Source organism: Rhincodon typus, chromosome 26 (genome assembly GCF_021869965.1).
Source record: "Rhincodon typus isolate 14 chromosome 26, sRhiTyp1.1, whole genome shotgun sequence".
NCBI lineage: Eukaryota > Metazoa > Chordata > Chondrichthyes > Orectolobiformes > Rhincodontidae > Rhincodon > Rhincodon typus.
Window position 1 is genome coordinate 44,198,503 of NC_063357.1, and position 24,278 is coordinate 44,222,780.

Here is a 24,278-nt window from a genome sequence, read left to right on the forward strand (position 1 = left end):
GCTCGGTTCGCAATAAACAACTGCACCTCCCAGTCGCGAACCATTTCAACTCCCCCTCCCATTCCTCAGACGACATGTCCATCCTGGGCCTCCTGCAGTGCCACAACGATGCCACCCGAAGGTTGCAGTAACAGCAACTCATATTCCGCTTGGGAACCCTGCAGCCCAATGGTATCAATGTGGATTTCACAAGCTTCAAAATCTCCCCTCCCCCTACCGCATCCCAAAACCAGTCCAGCTCGTCCCCGCCTCCCTAACCTGTTCTTCCTCCCACCTATCCCCTCCTCCCACCTCAAGCCGCACCCCCATCTCCTACTTACTAACCTCATCCCGCCCCCTTGACCTGTCCGTCCTCCCTGGACTGACCTATTCTCTCCCTAACTCCCCACCTACACTCACCTTTACTGGCTCCATCCCCGCCTCTTTGACCTGTCTGTTTCCTCTCCACCTATCCTCTCCTCTATCCATCTTCTATCCGCCTCCCCCTCTCTCCCTATTTATTTCAGATCCCCCTTCCCCTCCCCCATTTCTGATGAAGGGTCTAGGCCCGAAACGTCAGCCTTTCTGCTCCTATGATGCTGCTTGACCTGCTGTGTTCATCCAGCTCTACACCTTGTTGTCTCTGGTTCCCATGGAACCTGGTTCCACCACACTCTCAGGCAGTGTCAATCTGAACTACCTGCTGCTTGAGAAAGATTTTCCTTAAATCCTTGCCAATCAATATAAATTTATGCACTGTCATCCTCGATCTGTTTATCAGTTGGAAACAGATTCTCTCTATCGACTCTGTCCATGTCCTGAATGATGCTGTAAACTTCTACCAGATTTCCTTTCAGCAATCTCTTCTGCAAGGAAAACACTCCCAACTTCTCCAATTTATCTTCATAACTTACATTATTCACCCCTTGAACCAATCCTATGGATCTTTTCTGCACCAGCCCTAAAACTCTCACATCCTTCCATGCCCAGAGCTGGACACAATGCTCCAGTTAAGGCCAAACTAGTCTTACACAAGTTTAACATAGCCTCCTTGCTTTTGTAGTCTATCCCTCAATAATGAAACTGATTTTAACACATCTTTCATGCTATAAAATTGTATCTTGAACTACATTGCCCTGCCCAGAGGGCAGTATTCCTGACGGAGCAGTATTCCCTCTGTACTGCACCGAATTGTCAGTCTGCACTTTTTGCTTCAGATTCTGACGTGGGGCTTGATCCCCACAAGCGTTGGTCTAAGGTTACCTAATTAGAATCCTTCACATCTCCCTGTCAGCAGCAGGGAATAACTTGTTAAAGTAGTTCCGAGAGTGTTTCGTGGCCAGAGGATAATGTGAGCAGAATGATCATGAGGAGATTTTGGTAAACCCTGTGGTTTAGTAAACCCAGGACACAGTTTGTACTGTCATGCTAATTCTTGCACAGTTCACACACTCTATCCTGGTCAGATGACCTACTTCACACAGCCACTCAGTTTTTAGATACTGCCGTACTTTCTTCAATCCACTGTCGCTGGTTTTACTACTCTCACAGAACAAGATTCACTGCGATCACATAGTCTTCAATGCTGGAAGTGTCTCACTAACCCTGTCTTTAATAACAGCACAGCAACGTATATCTGCCGGTACTTGGTTACCTGAACATTTAAGATACTCATCTCAAGCTGATGAAGGTGATCTGATCATCTATGGATCCACAGAGGTTGCTGATTAGAGTCTGAAGCAGCTAATGATGCACAGTGTTTAGTAATCCACGCAGAGTAAACTTTCTACCACAGTAATACAAGTGCCAATTTTTACTAGCATATATTCGAGATAATGATTCCCACTGTCCCAGAGAGTAGTTGTGTTCAGTTTCTGACAACGGACATGAAGTATAAGTGATTTTGTTTGCTTCAATGTACAGCTCCTATCAGAATTCCTGTTGTAGCTGTTGTAACATACATTTCTGCATGTGCACTAAAATGCATCAGGTTTGGCAGCAACGTTATTTTCATCTTTAAATATGTCAAATATTGTTTATGCTATTTTCTATTCCTGTTGTCCATCTTTGTGCAGCAGCTTCCGATCTCTCCACCTTTAGGAATGATAGAGTATGATAAAGTTGATCATACTGAGGACCAATGCCAACTCGTTCATGGTAAACAATGTTACAAGTGCATCGTTGTCTTTGATATTGTTGTGTATGGGTTTTACTCCAGCTTTTGTCAGACACAGCAAATAGGGATGTGTCACTGTTGAACATTACATTGTGCTGTGCGTATCCAGTAAAGCACCACTGACAATACCTGATCAGGATCTGCTTTGTCGCTTCCATGAGCAACAATATCTTTAAGCAGGTTGAGTGTTCCCTCAACATTTGTTAAAACTGAAGAAAATGTCTCCTGCAATGCGCTAGGTGCTGAGTTAGTCTACAGGTCATTCTGTGGTATTAAAACACACCAACGTAGAGAACACAGGCTGTGAAATATTGTCTTTGTTCTGGTACTGGTGTCTAAACACAGCCTTGCCACACATTGAGCTCCATGAACACTGGAGGAATAAAATGTTGCCACTAGTTATTGGATGGTAGGAACAGGTCCTTGTTTGGAATGAGAGCTTTGCTCACTACTTTAAGCCAGATGTAGAATTTGAAATCACCATTTCGTGTGTCAACCGATCTCCCTGTTCAAATCCAAAATGATGAGGGAATTTTTTCAATGACACCATCAGCTTCAAAATTGTTTTAGCTCCTCTCATACCTCAGCATGGATGACAAATCACAACTGTCTGATATTCGGTGAAACTGGAGGCATTAATGTGTTGATATGAGGAACTTGACGACATCCCAAAATTGCCCACACCTGGAGACTAATCTATGTCATTGATCACATCAATAGATGATCCGGTCATGTCTTCATGTTTGAAGTCAAACTGATTATCCAGGTTTAGCCCCCATAGACTTTTTTTATTCACTTGTGAAATGTGGGCATTGCTGATTTATTGCCTGACCCCAGTTACCCTTGAGAAGGTGGTGATGAGCTGCCTTCTTGAACCGCTGCAGTCCATGTCCTGTAGGTTGACCGAAAATGCCATCAGGGAGGGAGTTCCAGGAATTTGATCCAGCAACAGTAATGGAATGGCAATATATTTCTAAATCAGGATGGTGAGTGCCTTGGAGAGGAGCCTGAAGGCAGTGGTGTTCCCCTGTATCTGCTGCTGTTGTCCTTCTAGATGGAAGTGGTCGTGGGTTTGGAAGGATCTGTCTAAGGATTTTTGGTGAATTTCTGCAGAGCATCTTGGTAGATAGTACACCCTGTTGGATCTGTCCTGCAGGACTTACCCAGGGATGGTGATGGTCTGTAAGGTATGATTCTGTGAGTATGACTATATCAGCCTGTTACTTGACTGCTCTGTCAGACAGCACTCCTAATTTTAGCACTAGCCCCCAGATATTAATGAGGAGGATTTTACGCTGTTGACAGGACTGTTTCTGCCGTTGTCTTTTCTGGTGCCTGGGTCAACATTAGGCGGTCTGTCCAATTTCATTTTCTTGTTGAGACTTTATAGTAATTAATAGAACTGAGCGGCTTGGTAGGCCATTTCAGAGGGCAGTTGCTGTGAGTCTGAAGTCACATGTGGGCCAGACCATGAGAGGATTGCAGACTTCCTTCCCTAATGGACGTTAGTGGGTCAGATGTGTTTTCATGACAACTGACAATGGTTTCATAGTCTTCAGTGGATTCTTAATTCCAGACATATTTTAATTGAATTCAGATTTCACCATCTGCCACAGCAGGATTTGAACCTGGGCCCCCAGAGCATCAGTTGAGTTTCTGGATTAATAGGTCCAGCAATAATACCACTAGACCATCGCCTCCCCAGTCTGCCACTTAGAAAGTGACCCTCTTTAGATTGACATTTACACAGTGGACTGGAATTATTAGTGAACTAGATGTGGTAGGATTTGAATCCAGATCCCAAGAGCATTAGCCTGAGTCTCTGGGTTACTAGTCAATTACCAGTTCGCCACCACCTCCTCCATTGTGTTGTCTGTATTAATAAATACAATGAGTTGTTGTGGCACCAGCACAGTCAGCTTCTTCCAGTTGGAGAAAGCACCATTATCCCAATTCTCTGTCGATTCAGTCCCATCCAACAATTGGTTCCCATGTCACTCAGGCCTCACTTGCCCAAAGACAGGAGTGCAAATATCTTGGAGGGATGTTGGGCTGGAGGAGGTTAGAGAGAAGGGAAAGGTGGGACCATTAGGAATGGGCAATAAGTGCTTAGCCATCCAGCAATTCCCATACTATGTGAATGGATGAAAGAAAAGCACTGTAATGATAGAAATGTGTGTTTATTTTGTGTTGGGATGGTAATTATATGATTGCACACAGTTCAAATGTGATTAATTGGCTGTGAAGCCCTTAGAGACAGTGCACAGGTCACACAGGAGGTGAAAGGTTGCTAGCAGGAGCTGCAACACCAGAGTGAATCCAACATGGTGGTGGTGGTGGTGGTGGTGGTGGTGGGGTGGGGGGCACTGGTGGTGGGGGGGGCATTGGTGACTGCCAAGGGGGAAGGCAGCAGGAACAGAGTGGGAGGAGTCTTCTGATCCCGCTGGTTTCTCAATCCAGTAAGTAAAATATTCTTGCAGATTTAAGGAATTTGCAGCCTTTTGACACAAAGCTGCAACTTGATCATTAACATCGAGTTCCACGCTTGAACAGTCACCAGATTGATGTGAGCTTTGTCCAAGATGTGTTCTAACAGGAGGACTCCAGGTATTTGCTTAGCATTGTGATGTTAATGAGATTGTAGTCATGCTGCTAAAATGTCTTAGAGGCCATAATACTGAGAGGAGTATGCTCTTCATTAAAGCACGCAGCAGTAAGTGTGATCAATAGGTGGTGTCCCAACTGACTGCTTCAATTCCTCTGTGGATTTGTGCTGGGTAATTAAGAATATTTCTTTCACAGCTACATGGGGCCACTTGCAGTTGTCAAACGGACTCATTTACTATTCACTGGTTGATTGGCTGAATGAGGTTTCAAAGTGGGGTTGTGATAAATGTCCTTCCTGATACCAGAGAGCTGACAACAATCCTGGCACAATTTATCAGCTTTATGTCCATCGTTTTGGTCAGATTTTTACCTCCAAAGTTGGCAATGCCTATCAATGTTTTACTCCCTCAACATCTTCTGTGAGTTTTATTTGAAAAAGTAGGACTTGACTTTGTGTCACACTTTAAAGGGTGATAGCCAAACAGCAGTATCTCTCCTGAGATTTATCTTCATTGAAGTTAATAGAAGTCAATTTTAGATCGGGACTGATTAATGCATCAATTCACTGTCATCCCTCTACACCTAGACAACTTGTGAACACATTTGTAAAAAGAATCATGGAGACAGCATTTAGTTCAGCGTGAATAATTGCAATCGGACCTGCTCAGCGTGTTGATCACAGATTCAGGTAGCCAAACCCTGTAACAGTCCACTCGATTTTACCTTAAATTGAAGTCACCTGATTGTCAGCCAAGATCTTTGTGCTGAGCAAGTCTGTGACCCTGTGATCTTCTGTCTCAAAAGTGAGAGAGCTACACTCCCTGAGACACCTAAGCCACACAGATGGGAAAATTAAACATGTGAAAAAAAGGTAACACATGGAATTGAACCTTCTGGTCATACCAGAGCACCGTTCGAAGGAACACAAGATGAGTTAAATCAGCATGTATGCAGTGGCATCTTTGAAAGCCAGTTCTGTGACCTTGCCCACATTATGACAATGAAAGTTCAGCATTGGAAAGCCCAGCATCTTATTTCCTCTATTCTCAAACCTTTATGTCGAGAGATCAAATGAATGAATTTTCTGTGGTTTGGCCAAATTACTTTGGAGATTAGGAAACACTTCCACAGGAACTATCATTGAGAGAATGAAATGGATAGGGTGAGGGTCTACCGTGGTGGAAGGGGGCAGTTTAGTTTGTATGTCATTTCATCCGTTCTTACATTCCTAATGTGCTAATGCTGAGAAAAGAGTTGCACATCATCTGTCTCTATTATTTGATCTCAAATGTTAATGGGTGCCATTATGTGTTATCTATACTCTGGTTCCAACCTTCTAGCAGAGTCTCTATCACATGACTACTGTCAGTGACATCATAGTTTACCTCAGAGGCTCATCTGCATCTCCATGAGATCCTGTCTGCACACTGGGAGAATTCCTCTGCTTTTCTTAGAAATAGTATCATGAGATCTCTTTAAGTCACGCTAAACAGGTAAATAGGGTCTTAAAAGCCTGATCTGAAAGACAGAACCTCTGACAGAGCAGCACTGCCCCAGTACTGCACCGTAGCGTCAGCCTAGATTTCATCTTCAAATCTCTATACTGAAGCTTGTAACCACAACTTTCTGACTTGGGGTGAGAGTGCCAACCTTAACCCTAGACTAGGATAGCATCACTGAAACTCTGAAACCCTTTTCTGATGAAGGGTCTAGGCCCGAAACGTCAGCCTCTCTGCTCCTATGATGCTGCTTGGCCTGCTGTGTTCATCCAGCCCTGCACCTTGTTGTCTAGCATCACTGAAACTCTGCCCAAAACAAACTGTGCTACATCTGCTCCCTTGTGCCCTTTCCCTTCCAGAAAGATGGATCTATGTTTACACCTGTTGTCCTGTGGATCCAGAAAGCAATGGGTCAATCCTGAAATGCTTTCATTCACCAAAAAAGAAGTGTCAGGTCTCTAGGGGCAGTGAGCATTTGCTGCTGTGCAACAGTTTGAAATTATAGCCTGTAGCAATGCTGATTCTGTCAGCCTGGTTTCCAATGAGTTGTCCTTGGTGTGAGGCAGGGTGACTGGGATAAGGATCATGTTAGCCAACCAGCAGTGATCCCAACGACCCTGTGACCCAGTCCATGAAAGTTATGGAACTAATTCTGTTTGTAACCCTTTGGAAACATTAATTAGAGCTGGAGTGGTCTCCCAGTTTATTGTTAATTGGTTTGTTTTTTATTCATTCATGGGAGGAGGGTATCACTGGCCAGGCCAGCACTTATTGCCCAATCCTAATTGCCCAGAGGGCCATTAAGAGTCAGCCACATTGCTCTGGGTCTGGAGTCACGTGTAGGCCTGACCAGATAAGGGTGGCAGTTTCCTTCCCTAAAGGACATGATGTGGAGGTGCCGGTGTTGGACTGGGGTCGACAAGGTCAAAAATCAAACAACACCAGGTTATAGTCCAACAGGTTTATTTGAAGATGAAAGCTTGTGTCTTCAAATAAACCTGTTGGACCATAACCTGGTGTTGTTTTATTTCTGACCTCAAAGGACATGAGTGACCCAGGTGGGTTTTTCCTGACAATCATTTCATGATCATCTTTGACTCAATTCCAGATTTCTATTGAATTCAAATTCCACTACCTCCCATGGCAAAATTCAAATCCAGGTCCCCAGAACATTGTCTGTGTCTCCGGATTAACACTCCAGCGATAATACCACTAGGCCATCGCCTCCCATTCAGATCATTCAAAGGGGTTGGATAGAAGATGGTTTTGCTCTAATTGACCTGGGTTTGTAACCATTCAGTGGGGTTGTGATTTACAGGTTGTGTGGAACATATCAGATGGGTGAGTGGGTCATCATTGTTCATGAATACATTAGGGGATGTGGTGTTAGACAGGGTAACCATGCAGTTTTCCTTCCTTGTCTTGCAGATGGGTTTTCATCTACGAGAAAGGCTATCAGTCCACTGATTCCACCATAAGCTCCGTTTCAGTTAAAGTGAAAGGCATCGGCTTCACGAACCTCTCTAAAATTGGCCCGCAGATTTTGGACGCTGTTGACTATTCCTTCCCATCACAGGTGAGACTGGTTTAGAAATGAGAGGATAAGGCCTCTTTTGGTGCAGTGTCCCTACCTCTGAGCCAGGAGGCCTGGGTTCAAGTCCCACCTGCTGTGTCATGACATCTCTGAACAGGTTGATTAAAATGAAAACCAATCTTGAGGAGATGAACTGAATGGCCTTATTAGTCTTTCTATAGCTGGGTCCTCATACTCTGTACTGTTTCAAAACGAGGTCACATCATTTCATGGGACAAATTCCTCCTGACTCCTGCAGGCCAGAATCCTGGAATTGTCTTCAGGGGATCCGTGTCAGAAGTCAGTGAAGGGGACACAAAGAGGGTTTTAGAGTTGGGAGGAGGCAGAATCCTGGGCTGGGGTGGGTGATCATAGCCTGGCTGTCACAATCTTCAGGGAAAAGCTGGAGAACCGTGCACTTGGGCTCAGTGACATGGGGGTCAGAGTGCTGTGGTCAGTGTCAGAGTTCTGGGGCCTGCGGAGGACATCTCTCAGGGGCCAGGGCCCTGTGATCTGGATCTTGTATAACTAAGGACCTGGGATCTGGGCTGGTTGAGGGGTGGAATCCTGGGATGGTATCTGTGTCCTGGGGATGTCCAGTAACTTCACAGTTCCCTCCTGACCTGCCTGACACCCATCTGGAGATTTTGTTTCTGTAAGTACAGCAGTTTAGTGAATTCCTGATGGCAGGAAATGGAACTGGGCAGAAAAGATAAACAATGGACAACAATTTACAGAACGTTTTGGACCGGTTAATCGGGATTGGTTTTCATGACAAGTGAACCATTTCATTGTTGCTGTAACATGTGACATGAAGAAGTGCTGACCTGACTGGGTCTTCCCCTCTCTGGTAATCCCCACGTTTCTAATTGACCAAAAACAAAACTAGGAACTGGGAACAACTCTGTAAAATCTGTGAGCAATTTCTATTGCTGCCCCTTGCCTCCTACCAAAGAATACGCGCCCTGATCTATTTCACTGCCAGGTCTCCTGGGGACTATACGGGTTTAATAAGACCATAAGAAATAGAAACAGAGTACGCCATCCAGGCACCTAGACCCTGTTCCGCCATTCAACAGGATCATGGCTGATCAGACGTACCTCACATCCACTCTCCTGCCCTTTCCCCGTAAACATTGATTCCCCGACTGATGACGAATCTATCTCAGCCTGAAGTATACACAAGGACTCCGCTCCCACAGCTCTCTATGGCAAAGACTTCCACAACCCTCTGAGAAAAGAAATTCCTCCTCATCTCAGAGTTAAATTGGCACCCCTTAATTCTGAAACCATGCCCTCTGGTCCTAGGCTTTGGATTTAGATATAGGTTTGATTGTCATGTGCACCCAAGTATGGGGTACAAATGTACACCTACTAGTGTAAAATATCACCACACACAACACCATCTTAGGCACAAAATATCTAGGTACAAAATCTTTATTACAGAAGTAGAAAAGTAAAGAAATATGTTTTAAAAACTCAACACTATTGTCTTCTTAGTATAAAAATGGAAAATAAAGAAATAAAATTAAAAAGTCAATCATTACGGTCCTTTCTTAAGCCATGGGCCAACGGGGCTCACTCTCCCCCGTGCCGGGCATGCTTTCCTGCACTGGGCTAAGACCCACCTGTGCTCACCAGCTGCCCTTTGCCACCGACCACCGCTCCTGGGCTCCATGTGACACCCCAGGCCTCACCGCCACTCGCCACTGACTGCCATCTTTCACCACCAACCACTACTGCTACCATGCGGGTCCGCACGGTGCCCCAGCCGCTGCCACGCTCTGTAGCCGCATCAGCCACCTCTCTGCAGAGTCCCGCTCCTGCACTGCTCCATCGGTGAAGCCACAATGCCACCAACAGTGACCAACAGCCTCGTGGACGACTGGCAACGTCCCCCAGCTGTTTCCACAACCAAGCTTCAAAGACCAAAGAACCAAAAGAAAGAAAGAGAAAAGTGAGAAAAGAAGAAAGAAGAAGAAAGAAAAGAAAGAAAAGCAGTTGGATTGGATGAGCTCTGGTGAGGAGACCTACTCCCCTGCCATCTTGGAATTTATGTGCTTATGCCCAGGTCAGAGCAGTGGGACAATGCCCTTCAACCATTCATACTTTGAAGTATTAATGAATCTCCCACTCAGCACACCTCCATTATGCCCAACACGCATCAGGCACCAACCAGGAGATGGAACTTGCCCTAACTGTGGGCAGTAACCAATTGGATTGAACATCCGCTGGACATGAACATAAAAGGTTTGAATGAGTGAGGTGAAGAGATAGCAAGACACTTGGATGAGCAGCAGGCCGAATGTGTGAGCGGTTTCAGTTCTAGTGTACACTGCCTGTTCTGGTGGTGGGACCTGTAGGCCACAAACTACTGAAATGCTTTTTTTGTCGTGTGATCCTTTGAAGCTGTTTTTTCTACATATTTTCCTGTACAAATAAAATAGTGCCTTTACTGGATTCATATTTCAAATCCTGCCATGGCTGTTTGAATTCAGTTGGAAATAATCAGGGACAAAAAAAGTCCAAAGACTGGACAGGCCTTCAGGACAGTTATGTGACATAAGAACATAAGAACTAGGAGCAGGAGTAGGCCTTCTGGCCCATCGAGGCTGCTCCGCCACTCTATAAGATCATGGCTGATCTTTTCATGGACTCAGCTCCACCTACCTGCCCACTCCCCACAACCCTTAACTCTTTTACTGTTCAAAAATCTACCTTTGCCGTAAATACATTCAATGAGGAAACCTCAACTGCTTCACTGGGCAGGGAATTCCACAGATTCACAACCCTTTGGGTGAAGAAGTTCCTCCTCAACTCAGTCCTAATTCTGTTCCCCCTTATTTTGAGGCTATGCCCCCTAGTTCTAATTTCACCTGCCAGTGGAAACAGCCTTCCTGCTTCTATCTTATCTATTCCCTTCATCATTTTATATGTTTCTATAAGATTCCCCCCTCATTCTTCTAAATTTCAATGAATATAATGCCAGTCTACTTAGTCTCTCCTCATAAGCCAATCCTCAATTCCAGAATCAACCTAGTGAACCTCCTCTGTACCCCCTCCAGTGCCAGCACATCCTTTCTCAAGTAAAGAGACCAAAACTACACAGAGCACTCCAGGTGTGTCCCCACCAGCACCTTATACAGCTGTAACATAACCTCACCCCTTTTAAACTCAATCCTGCTCACAATGAAGGTCAAAATTCCACTCACCTGTTGCACCTGCAAACCAACATTTTGTAATTCATGCTTAAGGACACCATTTAAATAATAGTCCATTTTGCTGTAATTCCTACCAAAATGAATGACCTCACATTTACCAATATTGTACTCCATCTGCCAGACCCTTGCCCACTCACTTAATCTTTCTATATCTCTCTGCAGATGTTCAGTGTCCTTTGCACACTTTACTCTACCACGCATCTTACTGTCGTCTGTGAACTTTGTCACACTACACGTGGTCCCCAACTCTAAATCATCAGTGTAAATTGTAAACAATTGCGGTCCCAACACTGATCCCTGAGGCACACCACTAACCACTGACCACCAACCAGAAAAACACCATTATTCAGACACGACATCTGATATTAAAGTACCCACCTCACCTTTAGTCACTCTCTGTCCATGTGTAGTACAATCAGAGTAGTCAGTCATAGAATTCTTACACAGTATGGAAGCAGGCCATTTGGCCCATTGAATCCACACTGACTTTCTGAAGAGCTTCCCAGCCAGACCCATCCCATCCCATCCCTGTGATCCTATATGTCCCATGGCCAAACTACCTAACCTGCACATCTTTGGACCATGGGAGGAAACCAGAGCACCTGGAGGAAACCCACGCGGACACGGGGAGAGTGTGCAAACTCCACACAGACAGTCGCCCGAGGGTGGAATTGTACCCGGGTCCCTTTGCTGTGAGGCAGCAGTGCTAACCACTGAGCCACCATACCACCCCCCAGTTGGTTATGTGTGTAATATACAGTGATATCAGTAAACATTGAAACCAGACTATGTGTGTTTATATGTGTAATATTATTGCTATCTAAATAGTCAATGATGTAAATAAACTTCAAGATATCAGTCTCAATAGAACCTGACTCTCTGTGACATGTTGTGTGAGCTAGCATATAAAAAAAAAACTAAAAGGACTTCAGGCTTGAAATCAAAATAAGAGATGTGAATGGTCAACAAATCAGATACTGTCAGAAAGAAACCAGGAGTGTCTTGCTGTGATCCTTCACCATGTAACTGTGTTTCTTTCTTTCTTTTAGGGATCAGACTCCTTTGTTATAATGACCAATTATATTGTGACCCCGAGGCAGTCCATGATGCACTGTACACAGGTGAGTTGCTGCTTGCACTGGGACCTCAGACAGAATGACTCCATTCAGAAATGTTGGGGGGTAACGTGCACAATGGAGCTAAGATGCTTATGTTAGGATACTTTCATCATCCTGTTTGAACAACCCATGACACACCTCAAGGCTAGGTTGGATTTGAACTAGGAACCTCTGTCCCAGAGGTAGGGACAGTGTCACTGCGCCACAAGCACCCCTTAACCCGCCCATTTTACACTATGAACTGTCCGTATTAGCTCCCTATGAAAATGGTGGGTGCCATCTTTAGGACAGGAATTCTATTGGTTGGCCTAGTTTGCCATATTTAGAACAATGGAGCAGCTCAGACCAATGCCTCCAATTAGAATCAAGCCAACCTCTACATGCTCCCCTCTATGATCCCTCATTAGACTGATCAGAAAATACGTTAGATTCATATGTTTTGAATGGTTACGTTAAGACTTAATATGGATATTGACCTCTTAAGGGTATCAAGTAATGAACTATAAACATATAATTATTTGGGTTTTAGGCTTTCAGGCAGCTGGTTTTATAGAGATCAGTCTAGCATCAACTCCCATTGGGAGTGTATCTGACATTCAGTTGAGCTTCTGTTTTCTCAGTATACTCTCTCGGGAAAATGCAGACTCCCTCAATCCTAGGCTATAGTCAGCCTCAATTTCATACCTGGCTCATTGAAATGTGAGGACTATCCACTGAACCAAGGCTCCCATTCAAGTTGGTATTCTTCAATGGTGAATGGTATGAATGGGAATGATAATGGTGGAAAACTAATTTGTTTCGTTATCTCATCAATAGCTTCAAAGTTCCGAAAAGTGTGAATCTGACAGTGACTGCAGGGCAGGAGAGTTTAGCCGGTATGGACAAGGTAAGTACATCCACCATCACTCTATAATTCAAGTACTGAAATCGAATTATTAAAATTGATAAACCAAAACAGCATCCTCAAAAATAACTTCACTATGAATCAGTGATTTCAGCAAATGGATGGTAAGATTTTCCCAACTTCAACTCAGCTCAAAAGCATTTGTTTTAATCACTTGTAAAGTGCAACAAATGCTATTGTCACAGGTCCAAATGTATCGGGATAAGAGATTGGTGGAAACTCAAGGAAAATGAACAACAACAACTTGAAGTTATATAGCCTCTTGGACACATTGAAGTATCACAGGAGGCTAGGTCAGTTGGCCAAAAGTTTCTTCAAAGAGGGAGGAGAAAAGTGAGGCAGAGATTTGGAAGGAAGCTTGAATCCGAAGCTAGAATCAGGGATGCTCAAGAAGTCAATCATAGAATCCCTACAGTGTAGAAGCAGGCCATTCAGCCCATCGAGTCCACACCACCCCGCTGAAGAGCATCCCATCCCATCCCTGTAACCCTGCATTTACCATGGCTAGACCACCTAGCCTGCACGTTCTGGGACAATTTAGCATGGCCAATACACCCTAAAATGCACATCTTTGGACTGTGGGAGGAAACCGGAGCACCCGGAGGAAACACACGCAGACGCAGGAAGAATGTGCAAACTCCACACAGGCAGTCACCCGAAGGTGGAATCAAAGCCAGGTCCTTGGTGCTGTGAGACAGCAGTGCTGACTGCCAAGCCACTGTGTCACCCTCAGAATAGGGGACCACAGAGTTCTCAGTGGGTTGTGGAATGGGAGGAGAATACAAAGAAGTGGATAAAGTAAGGTCATTTAGGGATTTGAAATTAAGGATGAGAACTTTAAATCGGTGTTGTTCAACTGGGAACCGATGTACGGCTGCGTACACTGAGCAAATGGTCCAAATTAAAACATGGGCTCCTTGGTTTTTTTGCATGATCCCAGTTTATGATCAACAGGTTTGGCCATTTCCATTGTCTCAACCAACTTTCAGCCAATCACCTCCTGATGATTAGGGCAGATGATTCCTGGAGAAATTCAGGGCTAAAGTTCCCTGTGAAATTTGGAGGGAAGGGATGTGAACAAGTTCTTGTCCTTCAAACCTGACTAGAAAGCAGTAATTATCTGAAGCTTTTGTCCAAATGGTGGGTGATACTTGGGCAATAAATCAACCAGAAAGAGACTCACAGCCTCGGACACATCAATACTGCATCTGATCACAAGGTGAGGAAAGTTACTAGGATATCACAGACCCACAGCCCCAAACTGAAGCCAATTGGCTGTTGGGTGATTCCATGTATTTTGTTCACACCCCTTTATTGGAAGATCTGCTCCATTTGTTGAACATTCATGAGCAAAGAAGAAATCCTTAATAATTGTCCTAATTGTGACTGAGATTCAAACCCATGAGACCAAAAATCGGATTTTATGACGCTCACGTTACTGGATTAAAATGCATGCCGTGTTTGGCAAGTACTTGAACCATTGTCTGAATCCTCAAAAGATATCTGAAGAATTTTGGTCCAATGTTATAGTTTGACCATTTTACAAAACCCTATAATAGTTATGGCTATGTTACAGAGACGCCTAGCTTTTTGAGGACTGCTCTGTAGTAAGATGAAATCTACACTTCCAGGAGTGAACAGTGACCAGCTTTAATGGACAGAACTGTACAGTGAGGATTGAGGGAGAGGGCAATGTCACTGGATCCCTGTAGACCCAGGCTCAGGTTCCATGTTATTGAATACAGCTGTGACCTAGCTCCTGACACACATGCTCTTTCAACACCTCCCACCCAGCCAGGAAATTTCCAGCTCCGATAGGGCTAACACAGAAGTGGCCCATGCAGCTTTTTCCAAAGAACAGGTTTAAAAATGCATTTTTTGTTTTAGATATGTCAGCTGCAATTGCCAATTTCAACTGCCCGCTGGCTGTAGATTTACAGCACATTAATGCACACTACCAACTGACTGCAGTTTTTATTTTAAAGCAACAATCAACGCAAGTTGCACCATTAATCTAACATTTAGCACCAGATTTTTTTTTTGAACTGATATTTCAGTATCTGTTGCAGTGAGTTTTTAAGATTAACCTGCAGGTCTGGATTACTAGTTGAATGATGTTACCACTAGGCTAACACCTTCCCTAATGATACTGTTCACCTTAATGTAACAGGTAGAAATTTACTGCAAAGTCCCTGCACTTCCGACAGTCTTGCCCATTTTCAGAGAGGTCCTCATTTAGACGTTGCCTTTCTGCACATGTCTGCTCGCTGCTCCCCCTAGTGCTGGGGTGACCATTAAAAGCAGTTTTATTTATGGCCAGTGTATGAATGCAGCCACTAATTTTGAACTCGGTTACAAGGAGAAACTTATTTCCTATTGCTAAAAACCATCAAAGCAACCAAACTGTTTCAGGACAATAAGAAATAAGTTTAAAAACAAAAGAACTGCAGAAGCTGTAAATCAGGATCAAAAACAAAGTTGTTTCTGGCAGCATCTGTGAAGGAAAAAACAGAGTTAACGTTTCAGGTCCGGTGACCCTTCCTCAGAAAAAAAGAAGTTTAGCTCATCTCATTCTGGGTGAACATGGTTGGTGATCACTTATCATCAAGACTCAGTGTAATGTAGCAATTGGATTATCAGCCCAGCCTGGGATCTTTGGAAAGGCTTGTACCACGGTTTGGCTGTAGGTTGCTCTTTGATGGCTCAATGACTGGGGCCTCCGATTACAGGACTACATTTGGCTTAATTTAAACAGTGTACATATTGCATCCCATTAACAGCTAAACAACTGGATGTTTGTCGCTGGAGGAACACAGCAGGCCAGGCAGCAACAGAGGAGCAGGAAAGTTGACTTTTCAGGTCGGGACCCTTCTTCAGGATTCATGCAGCAATGAGTTCTACAGAATCACCACCCTCTGGCTGAAGAAATTCCTCCTCATCTCTGTTGTAAAGGGTTGTCCCTTCATTCTGAGGCTGTGCCCTCAGGTCCTAGCCTCTCCTACTAGTGAAAATATCTTCTTCACATCTACCCTGTCCAGGCCTCTCAGTATTCTGTATTCCCCCCTCATCCTTCCAAGCTCCGAGTGCACACCCAGAGTCCTCAACCCTTCCTCCTGTGACAAGCCCTTCATCCCCATGATTGTTCTTGTAAACATCCTCTGGATCCCTCTAATGACAGCATATACTTCCTTACAAATGTTGCTCAAACTGCTCGCAATATTCCAAATATGGTCTGACCAGAGCCTTATTCAGCCTCAGCGATACATCAGGAACAAAAACAAAGTTGCTGGAAAAGCTCAGCAGGTCTGACAGCATCTGTGAAGGAAAAAACAGAGTTCACGTTTCGGGTCCGGTGACCCTTCCTGTACTGATAGCAGCTGGGAAAACATCAGTTTATATGCAGAAAATAGGGAGGTGGGTGGGGTAGGGAGTAAACGATAGGATAGAGCCCAAAGAGAGAGAAAGACAGTTGGACAGACAAAGGAGTTGCTAACGATCGGGCTGGGAGGGTGAGTAGTTGTTAATGGGGACTGTTAGTGACTAACAACAGGGGGTGTGTAGTGGCAGGTTATGTGGTAACAAGGCCTGGTGTGTGAAGTAGGGGGCTGGGACATGGGAGAGTTTAGGCCCTAAAATTATTGAACTCAATATTGAGTCCGGGGGGCTGTAGGGCCCCCAAGCCGAAAATGAGGTGTTGTTCCTCCAGCTTGCGTTGGGCTTCACTGGAACACTGTAGCAAGCCAGAGACAGAGATGTTGGGCAGGGAGCAGGGTGATGCATTGAAGTGGCAGGCAACAGGTAGTTCAGGGTCTTTTTTGCGAGCAGAACATAGATGTTCTGCGAAGTGGTTGCCAAGTCTACGCTTCGTTTCAAAAATGTAGAGGAGACCACATTGTGAGCAGCGAATGCAGTAGACTAGATTCTGGGAAGTGCAGGTGAAGTGCTGCTTCACCTGTAAGGTATGTTTGGGCCCTTGGATACTGGGGAGGGAGGAGGTAAATGGGCAGGTGTTGCACCTTCACCGGTTACAGGGGAAGGTGCTGTAGGGCTGTGGGGAGGTGTTGGGGGTGAAGGAAGTGTGGACCAGGGTGTCCCAGAGGGAACGGTCCCTGCGGAGCACAGACAAGGGAGGGGAGGGGAATATGTGTCTGGTGGTGGCATCTCGCTGGAGATGGCGGAAATGGCGTCTGATGATCTTCTGGATGTGCATGCTGGTGGGATGGTAGGTGAGGACAAGGGGAACCCTATTGTTGTTGTGGGAGGGAAGAGAAGGGGTGAGGGCGGAAGTGCGGGAGATGGGTCGGACCTGATTGAAGGCCCTGTCGACAACGGAGCTGGGGAATCCTCAGTTGAGAAAGAAGGTGGATATTTCGGAGGCTCCCTTATCGGAGTTGGCCTCATCGGAACACATGTGACGGAGAAACTGAGAGAATGGGATGGAGTCTTTACAGGAAGCAGGGTGTGAGGATGTATAGGCCAGATAGCTGTAGGAGTCAGTGGGTTTGTAATGGATATTAGTGGCCAGTCTATCCCCAGAAATGGAAACAGAAATGTCAAAGAAGGGAAGGGAGGAGTCAGAGATAGACCAGGTGAAAGTGAGGGCAGGGTGGAAATTGGAGGCAAAATTGATGAAGTTCTCCAATTCCAGATGAGAGAGGGAAGCGCCGACGATATCATCAATGTATCGGAGAAAGAGTTGTGGGTGGGGGCCGGAACAGGACTAGAACAAGGAATGGATGGGATCACTCCTTCCTGCTTGGCTGGAGCACCAGGCTTGTCTGTGACCTGTGAATTTTTGTACCTTATTTAACCCTCTTTTAGCAGTTGAATGTTCCAAATTTAAAAATAGCTAACGGCAAAACTTTTGTTTTAAACAAGATAAATAATTTATCACACAACTATTGCTGAAAGTTACAATGTAAAAATGATGCAGTTATTAACTAAAATGCAGATATAAGCAGTTAGTTATCAAGATAAAAGTACAGTCTGTTATAATTGCTTGAAGATACTTTTTCTGAAATGCATGGAATTCAGCTGTTGCAATGGCTTTTCTAATCAAACAGTCAGGGACAGCGTCCACGGGTGCCCTGAGTATAACAGTTTCTGAGGAAACATTAAGCTCCTAATTTCACTTTTATAGATCTGTACCTTCTGACCTTTGTTGGCCTGTTTCATTATGGCAGTTCTCTACTGTTTGGTCTTCCTCTGTCTCACGACTCAGAACATTCTGTCACTAATGGTATCTGATAGTGTGAAATGTAGTCATCCACATTACGTTCAGAAATGGTCTTCTGGTAATATCACTGAACCTGTCATTCAAATGTAATCCAGAAAGTGGTGGTGAGCTGCCTTCTTGAACCACAGCAGACTGTGTGGTATAGCTACTCCCAGAATGCTCTTAGGATGGGTGCTGTTTTCAGGATTTTGACCTAGCGACACTGAAGGACCGACAATATATTTCCAAGTCGGGATGGTGAGTGGCCTGGAGGCAGGCTTGCAGATGGCGTTGTTCCCATGTATCCACAACCCTTCTTCTTTGAGATGGCAGTGGTTTTAAGTTTGGAAGCTGCTGTCTAAGTGGCCTCAATGAGTTGATGGAATCAGGAATGTAAACCTAATTGCACTAATGGTGACCATTACTGACTATCACTGAATATTCTGTTTCACTGATGACCTTTGGAGATGGAAATCTGCCATCCTTACCCAGATGGAACTGCATGGCACTCTACAGGACAGCATTTACAGTTAATGGTAGGGCCCTGGGGAGTGTCGTTGAACAGAGTGATGCAGGGGTGCAGATACATCGTTCCTTGAAAGTGGTGTCACAGGTAGACAGGGTGGCTAAGAAGGCATTTGGCATGCTGGCCTTCATCAATCAGAGCATTGAGCACAGGAGTTGGGATGTCATGTTACAGCTGCATGAGATATTGATGGGGGCATATTTGGAGTACTGCATACAATTCAGGTCGTCCTGCTATAGGAAAGATGCTATTAAACTGGAAAAGGTACAAAAAAGATTTGAGATAACAAGGTGTAGAGCTGGATGAACACAGCAGGCCAAGCAGCATCGTAGGAGCAGGAAAGCTGACGTTTCGGGCCTAGACCCTTCATCAGAAATGGGCCATGTAGTTCCATCTGGGTAAGGATGGCAGATTACCAACTCCAAAGCTCAGTTCTGATGAATGGTCTAGGCCCGAAACGTCAGCCTTCCTGCTCCTACGATGCTGCTTGGCCTGCTGTGTTCATCCAGCTCTACACCTTGTTATCTCAGATTCTTCAGCATCTGCAGTTCCTACTATCTCTGATACAAAAAAGCTTTATAAGGATGTTATAGAGATTGGAGGGTTTGAGTTATAAGGAGAGGCTGATAGGCTGAGACTTCTTTCCCTGGATTATATTAGACTAAGGGGTGATCTTATCAAGGACTATAAATGCATGAGGGGCATGGATAGGAAAAATAGCCAAGACCTATTCCCCGGGGGAGGGGAGTCCAAAACTCGAGGGCATAGGTTTAAGGTGAGAGAGGAAAGATTTAAAAGGGACCTGAGGGACAACCTTTTCACACAGAAGGTGGTGTGTATATGGAACCAGCTGCCAGAGGAAGTGGTCGAAGTGGATGGAATTACAATATTTAAAAGACAATTGTACAGGTACATGGATAGGAAAGGTTTAGAGGGATATGGGCCAAATGCAGGCAAATGGGTCTGGGGCAGTTAAGGAAACCTGGTCAGCATGTCTGAATTGGGCCGAAGGGCCTGTATCCTTCTGTCGGATTCTATACTCTACAAGATCCTAAATGAATATTTCTTGTCAGTACTTACTATGGAGAAGGACATGGAAGCTAGGGAACTTGGGGAAATAGTCCACATCACAAAAGAGGAGGTGCTGGAGGTCTTAAAACATATAAAGTGACCTGAGCAAATGTATCCCAGAACATTGTGGGAACAAATTGCTGTGGCCGTAGCAAAGACGTTTCTTTCATCAACAGCCAAAGGCAAGGTGCCACAAGACAGGAAAACGATTAATGTTGTCCCATTGGTAAGGCCATATTTGGAGTACTGTTTCTAATTCTGGTCGCCCTGCTATAGGCAGGATATTATTAAACTGGAGAGGGTCCAAAAAAAGATTTACAAGGTTGTTGCCAAATCTGGAAGGTCTGAGTTATAAGGAGAGACTTGATCGGCTGGGAATCTTCTCCCTGGAGTGTTGGAGGCTGAGGGGTGATCTTAGAGAGATTTATATATCATGACGGGCATAGATAAGGTGAATAGCCCAGGTCTTTTCCCCAGGGTAGGGGAGTTCTAAACTAGAGGGCATGGGTTTAAGGTGAGAGAGGGTAAAGATTTAAAAGGGACCTGAGGGGTAACTTTTTCACACAGAGGGTGGTGCGTATATGGAACGAGCTGTCAGAGGAAGTGGTAGTGTCAGGTACATTTACAACATTTAAGAGACATTTGGAAATCAACAGGTAATATTTAGATAGGTATGAGCCAAACACAGGCAAACGAGAATTGTTCAGGTTGGAACACCTGGTTGGCATGGACGAGTTGGGCCAAAGGGTCTGTTTCCTGTATGACTCTGACTTTATGAGAGAATAACAAAAATTGCTGAGAGATAAGGGGGAATAGTTACATGGAGGACAATAGGGATGTAGTGTAAATTCTTTGACTGAACTTGTTGGAATTTTTGATCTCGCCAGGCATAATGAGTGGGAAATGTCGAAACAACACTGCAGGAAGCAAGACGTGTGAAATCTTTGGATGGTGCCCAGTCGAAGATGACAGCATCGTTTCAAAGTAAGGATTCTTATCTGATTCCCGGCCTGGCAACTTTTGTGTTGGTCATGAGAGAGACCGATTCTCATGGCCTCTCCGTCAAATCCAGTTCCTTCCTGCTTACAGAATGCCAAAGAAATTTCAGACAAAGAGACCATACAGCACAAAATGCAAAAACTCTTGACCCAGACCCTCACTCCCTCCCCCCATCACTGACAGACAGCAACAGCAGTGTGTACCATTTACACTGCACTGCATCAACTCACCAAGTCTCCTGAGACAACATTTTATAAACCTGTGACCTCTTCTATTGGAAGGACAAAGGCAGTTGATACATGGGAACACCACCACTTGCAAGTTCCTCTCCAGACTTGGAAATATATGACCATTACTATTGTGTCACTGGGTCAAAATCTTGGAACTCCTTCTCTCACTGCATTGTGGGTCCTACACGCCAAGGACTGCATTGATTCAAGAAGGCAGCTCACTACCATCTTCCCCAGGGCAATTACGGGTGGGTTACAAATGCTGGTCTGTGGCCAGCGATGCGTACATTCTGCAAAGAGTACAAAAGTGATTTAAATAAGCAGTGTACATACAGAATAGAATCTCTACAGTGTGAAAACAAACCATTCAGCCCAACAGGTCCACACTGACCCTCCAAACATCATCCCACCCAGACCAATCCCCCTGCACTGTCCATGGCTAACCTACACATCCTTGGACACAGAGGGCAATTTAGCCTGGCCAATCCATCTAACTTGCACATCTTTGGACTGTGGGAGGAAACCAGAGCACCGGGAGGAAATCCATGCAGACCTGGGAAGATCTTCACGCAGACAGTCACCCAAGGGTGGAATCAAACCCAAGTCCCTGGCACTGTGAGGCAGCAGTGCTAACCACTAAGCCTCTGCACCATTGCATGTTGGAGAGCAGCTTGTGATTTCTTTGCCCTCTATACCTCTCTATTGATTGATGTACATGGAGTTCAGTGGGAGGTGAAGTATTTGGTGTCCCTGCTGTTGTAGTAGAACATAGAACATAGAACAGAGAACACTACAGCGCAGTACAGGCCCTTCGGCCCTCGATGTTGCGCCGACCTGTGAAACCAATCTGAAGCCCATCTAACCTAAACTATTCCATTATCATCCATATGTTTATCCAATGACCATTTAAATGCCCTTAAAGTGGGCGAGTGTACTATTTTTGCAGGCAGGGCATTCCACGCCCTTACTACTCTCTGAGTAAAGAACCTACCTCTGACATCTGTCCTATATCTATCACCCCTCAATTTAAAGTACTTTGGGAGACAGCTGGCAGCCAAGGGCCTAGGACAGTCTGGAGGCCAGAGCTACCCCTTTCATTGAGGAAAAGGTGAATTTTCAGGGTGAGTTCTGATTCCATTGATAGACTGGCTGGAGCCCAGCTTTACCTGTGAACATTTAAAGGATTGGCACTGAGAAACAAGCTTCTGAAAAGCAGAATACACTGGGCACAGTCAGAAAGTCAGACAGTGAGTGACCGAGCAGCTATGCCCTGTTGGCTGGTCCTAGAGGACATTACATAGAAACAGTTCACAAAGGGAAAGGAAATAAAGAACATGGAAAAGTCACACTCACATTCTCTCACACATTCGTACCGGCACACACTCACAGCTACATACACCCCAACAAACATCCAAATTCACTCATAAACTAACACACCCTCACACACACATGCACACACACTCACAGCTACATACCCTAACAAAGAGCCAAATTCACTCATAAACAAACACACCCTCACACACACATGCACACACACTCACAGCTACATAACCCTAAACAAAGAGCCAAATTCACTCATAAACAAACACACCCTCACACACACATGCACACACATTCACACGCACACACACTTACACACATGCATATACACATACTCTTACACGCGTGCACTCACATACACGTGTGCACACACATGCACACCCACGCATTTACACAAACACACTGACACACACACAAAGCCACACACATACACTCACACACACACGTTCAAATCCCAACACAGTAGCTGGTGAAATTTGAATTTAATTAATAAATCTGAAATATAAAGCCAATCTCAGCGATTCAGACCATGAAACCGATCATCGATTACCATTAAAGCCATCTCGTTCATGAATGTTCATTTTGGAACATTATACTCACTTACACAAATAGGCACATGCTCACTAGCACACGCCACATACACACTGACATCAGTCACACACACAAAATAGACTCACTTACATTTACACAAGCACTGAAATACTCTCTCACAACTCTCCCACACTCAGACACACATTTACACACACCCATTTACTCTCAGCCACACACTAACACACTCACGCATAGACACACACATGCTCATGCACACACTCACACACAGCCACATACAATCACACACGTGCATGTATACTCAGACACATACACACAGGTACATACACTCATGCTCACTCCTGCACTGAGGCATAATATATATCTGAAACACAATCTGACAGACCTGATAAGTGTGTCGGAATTTGTGTTGCTAAATTATAGCATCTGCATTATTTTAAGACGGAGAGATTTCCAGTACTGATTCATACCATTTACAGACTCACTGTGGCTATGGTGTTGAAGAGAGATGGCTCTCTGGTCCCACTTGTGACCCACCAGCATGGGTTTTCTGTGGGGCTTGGGCTCACTAGAGGCAGTCACTCTGAGATCAGTGGGTTGGCACATCTTTTGCTTGGGATTGGCATGGGTCTGAGGCAATGGGAGTGGATTTCAGATATCCACCTAGCACTCCCTAGACATTGCTATCTCTGCTCCATTCGACCTCCAAGCAAACAAAGAAATAATTTGCCCAGTCTTCATGAATTCAGGTCAGGTTCCTGCCCAGAATGTGCCTACATGCTTGTGGAGATCTGTGTGACAAACTAGGTTCCGCTGCAACAAAAGGTTTACCGGCCAGGAAGGTGGGAGCACTCAGCCAAATGGGGTGCCCCTTCCTCTTAGGCTATTATATAATAATATAGAACAGAAGGAGGCTGTTTGACCCATCATGACTGTACTGGCTCTTTGGGAAGAGTCCCCAACGCATACTGTGCCCATTGTTCTACAACTTTGTTCTATCCTTACCAATCCAGTCCCCAATCGATACAATTTCTCCTGATCTCCTGCATCTCAAGCATTCCCAATGTTAACTGTTCCACCATTGGTGGCTCTACCCTCAGCTTCTTTGGCTCTAAGTTTGGATTTTCCCTTCCAACGCTTTCTGCGTTTTTTCTTTTATTCATTGATGGGATGATGGCGTTGTTGGCCAGACTGGCATTCATTGCCCATCCCTAATTGCCCAGAGGTGGGCAGTTAAAAGTCAACCACTTTGCTGTGGGTCTGGAGTTACATATAGACCAAACCAGGTAAG

At 44.9% G+C, this 24,278-nt stretch overlaps 1 protein-coding gene across 1 annotated transcript in view; it reads left to right on the forward strand.

Moving 5' to 3' along the window:
• p2rx1 (purinergic receptor P2X, ligand-gated ion channel, 1) overlaps positions 1 to 24,278 on the forward strand; it is a 70,605-nt gene that overhangs the window by 29,431 nt on the left and 16,896 nt on the right. Inside the window, exons 2-5 of the mRNA XM_048612722.1 lie at positions 7,690 to 7,837; positions 12,105 to 12,176; positions 12,990 to 13,059; positions 20,777 to 20,873. Coding sequence (XP_048468679.1) covers positions 7,690 to 7,837; positions 12,105 to 12,176; positions 12,990 to 13,059; positions 20,777 to 20,873 — 387 coding nt within the window. The remainder of the gene's footprint in view (positions 1 to 7,689; positions 7,838 to 12,104; positions 12,177 to 12,989; positions 13,060 to 20,776; positions 20,874 to 24,278) is intronic.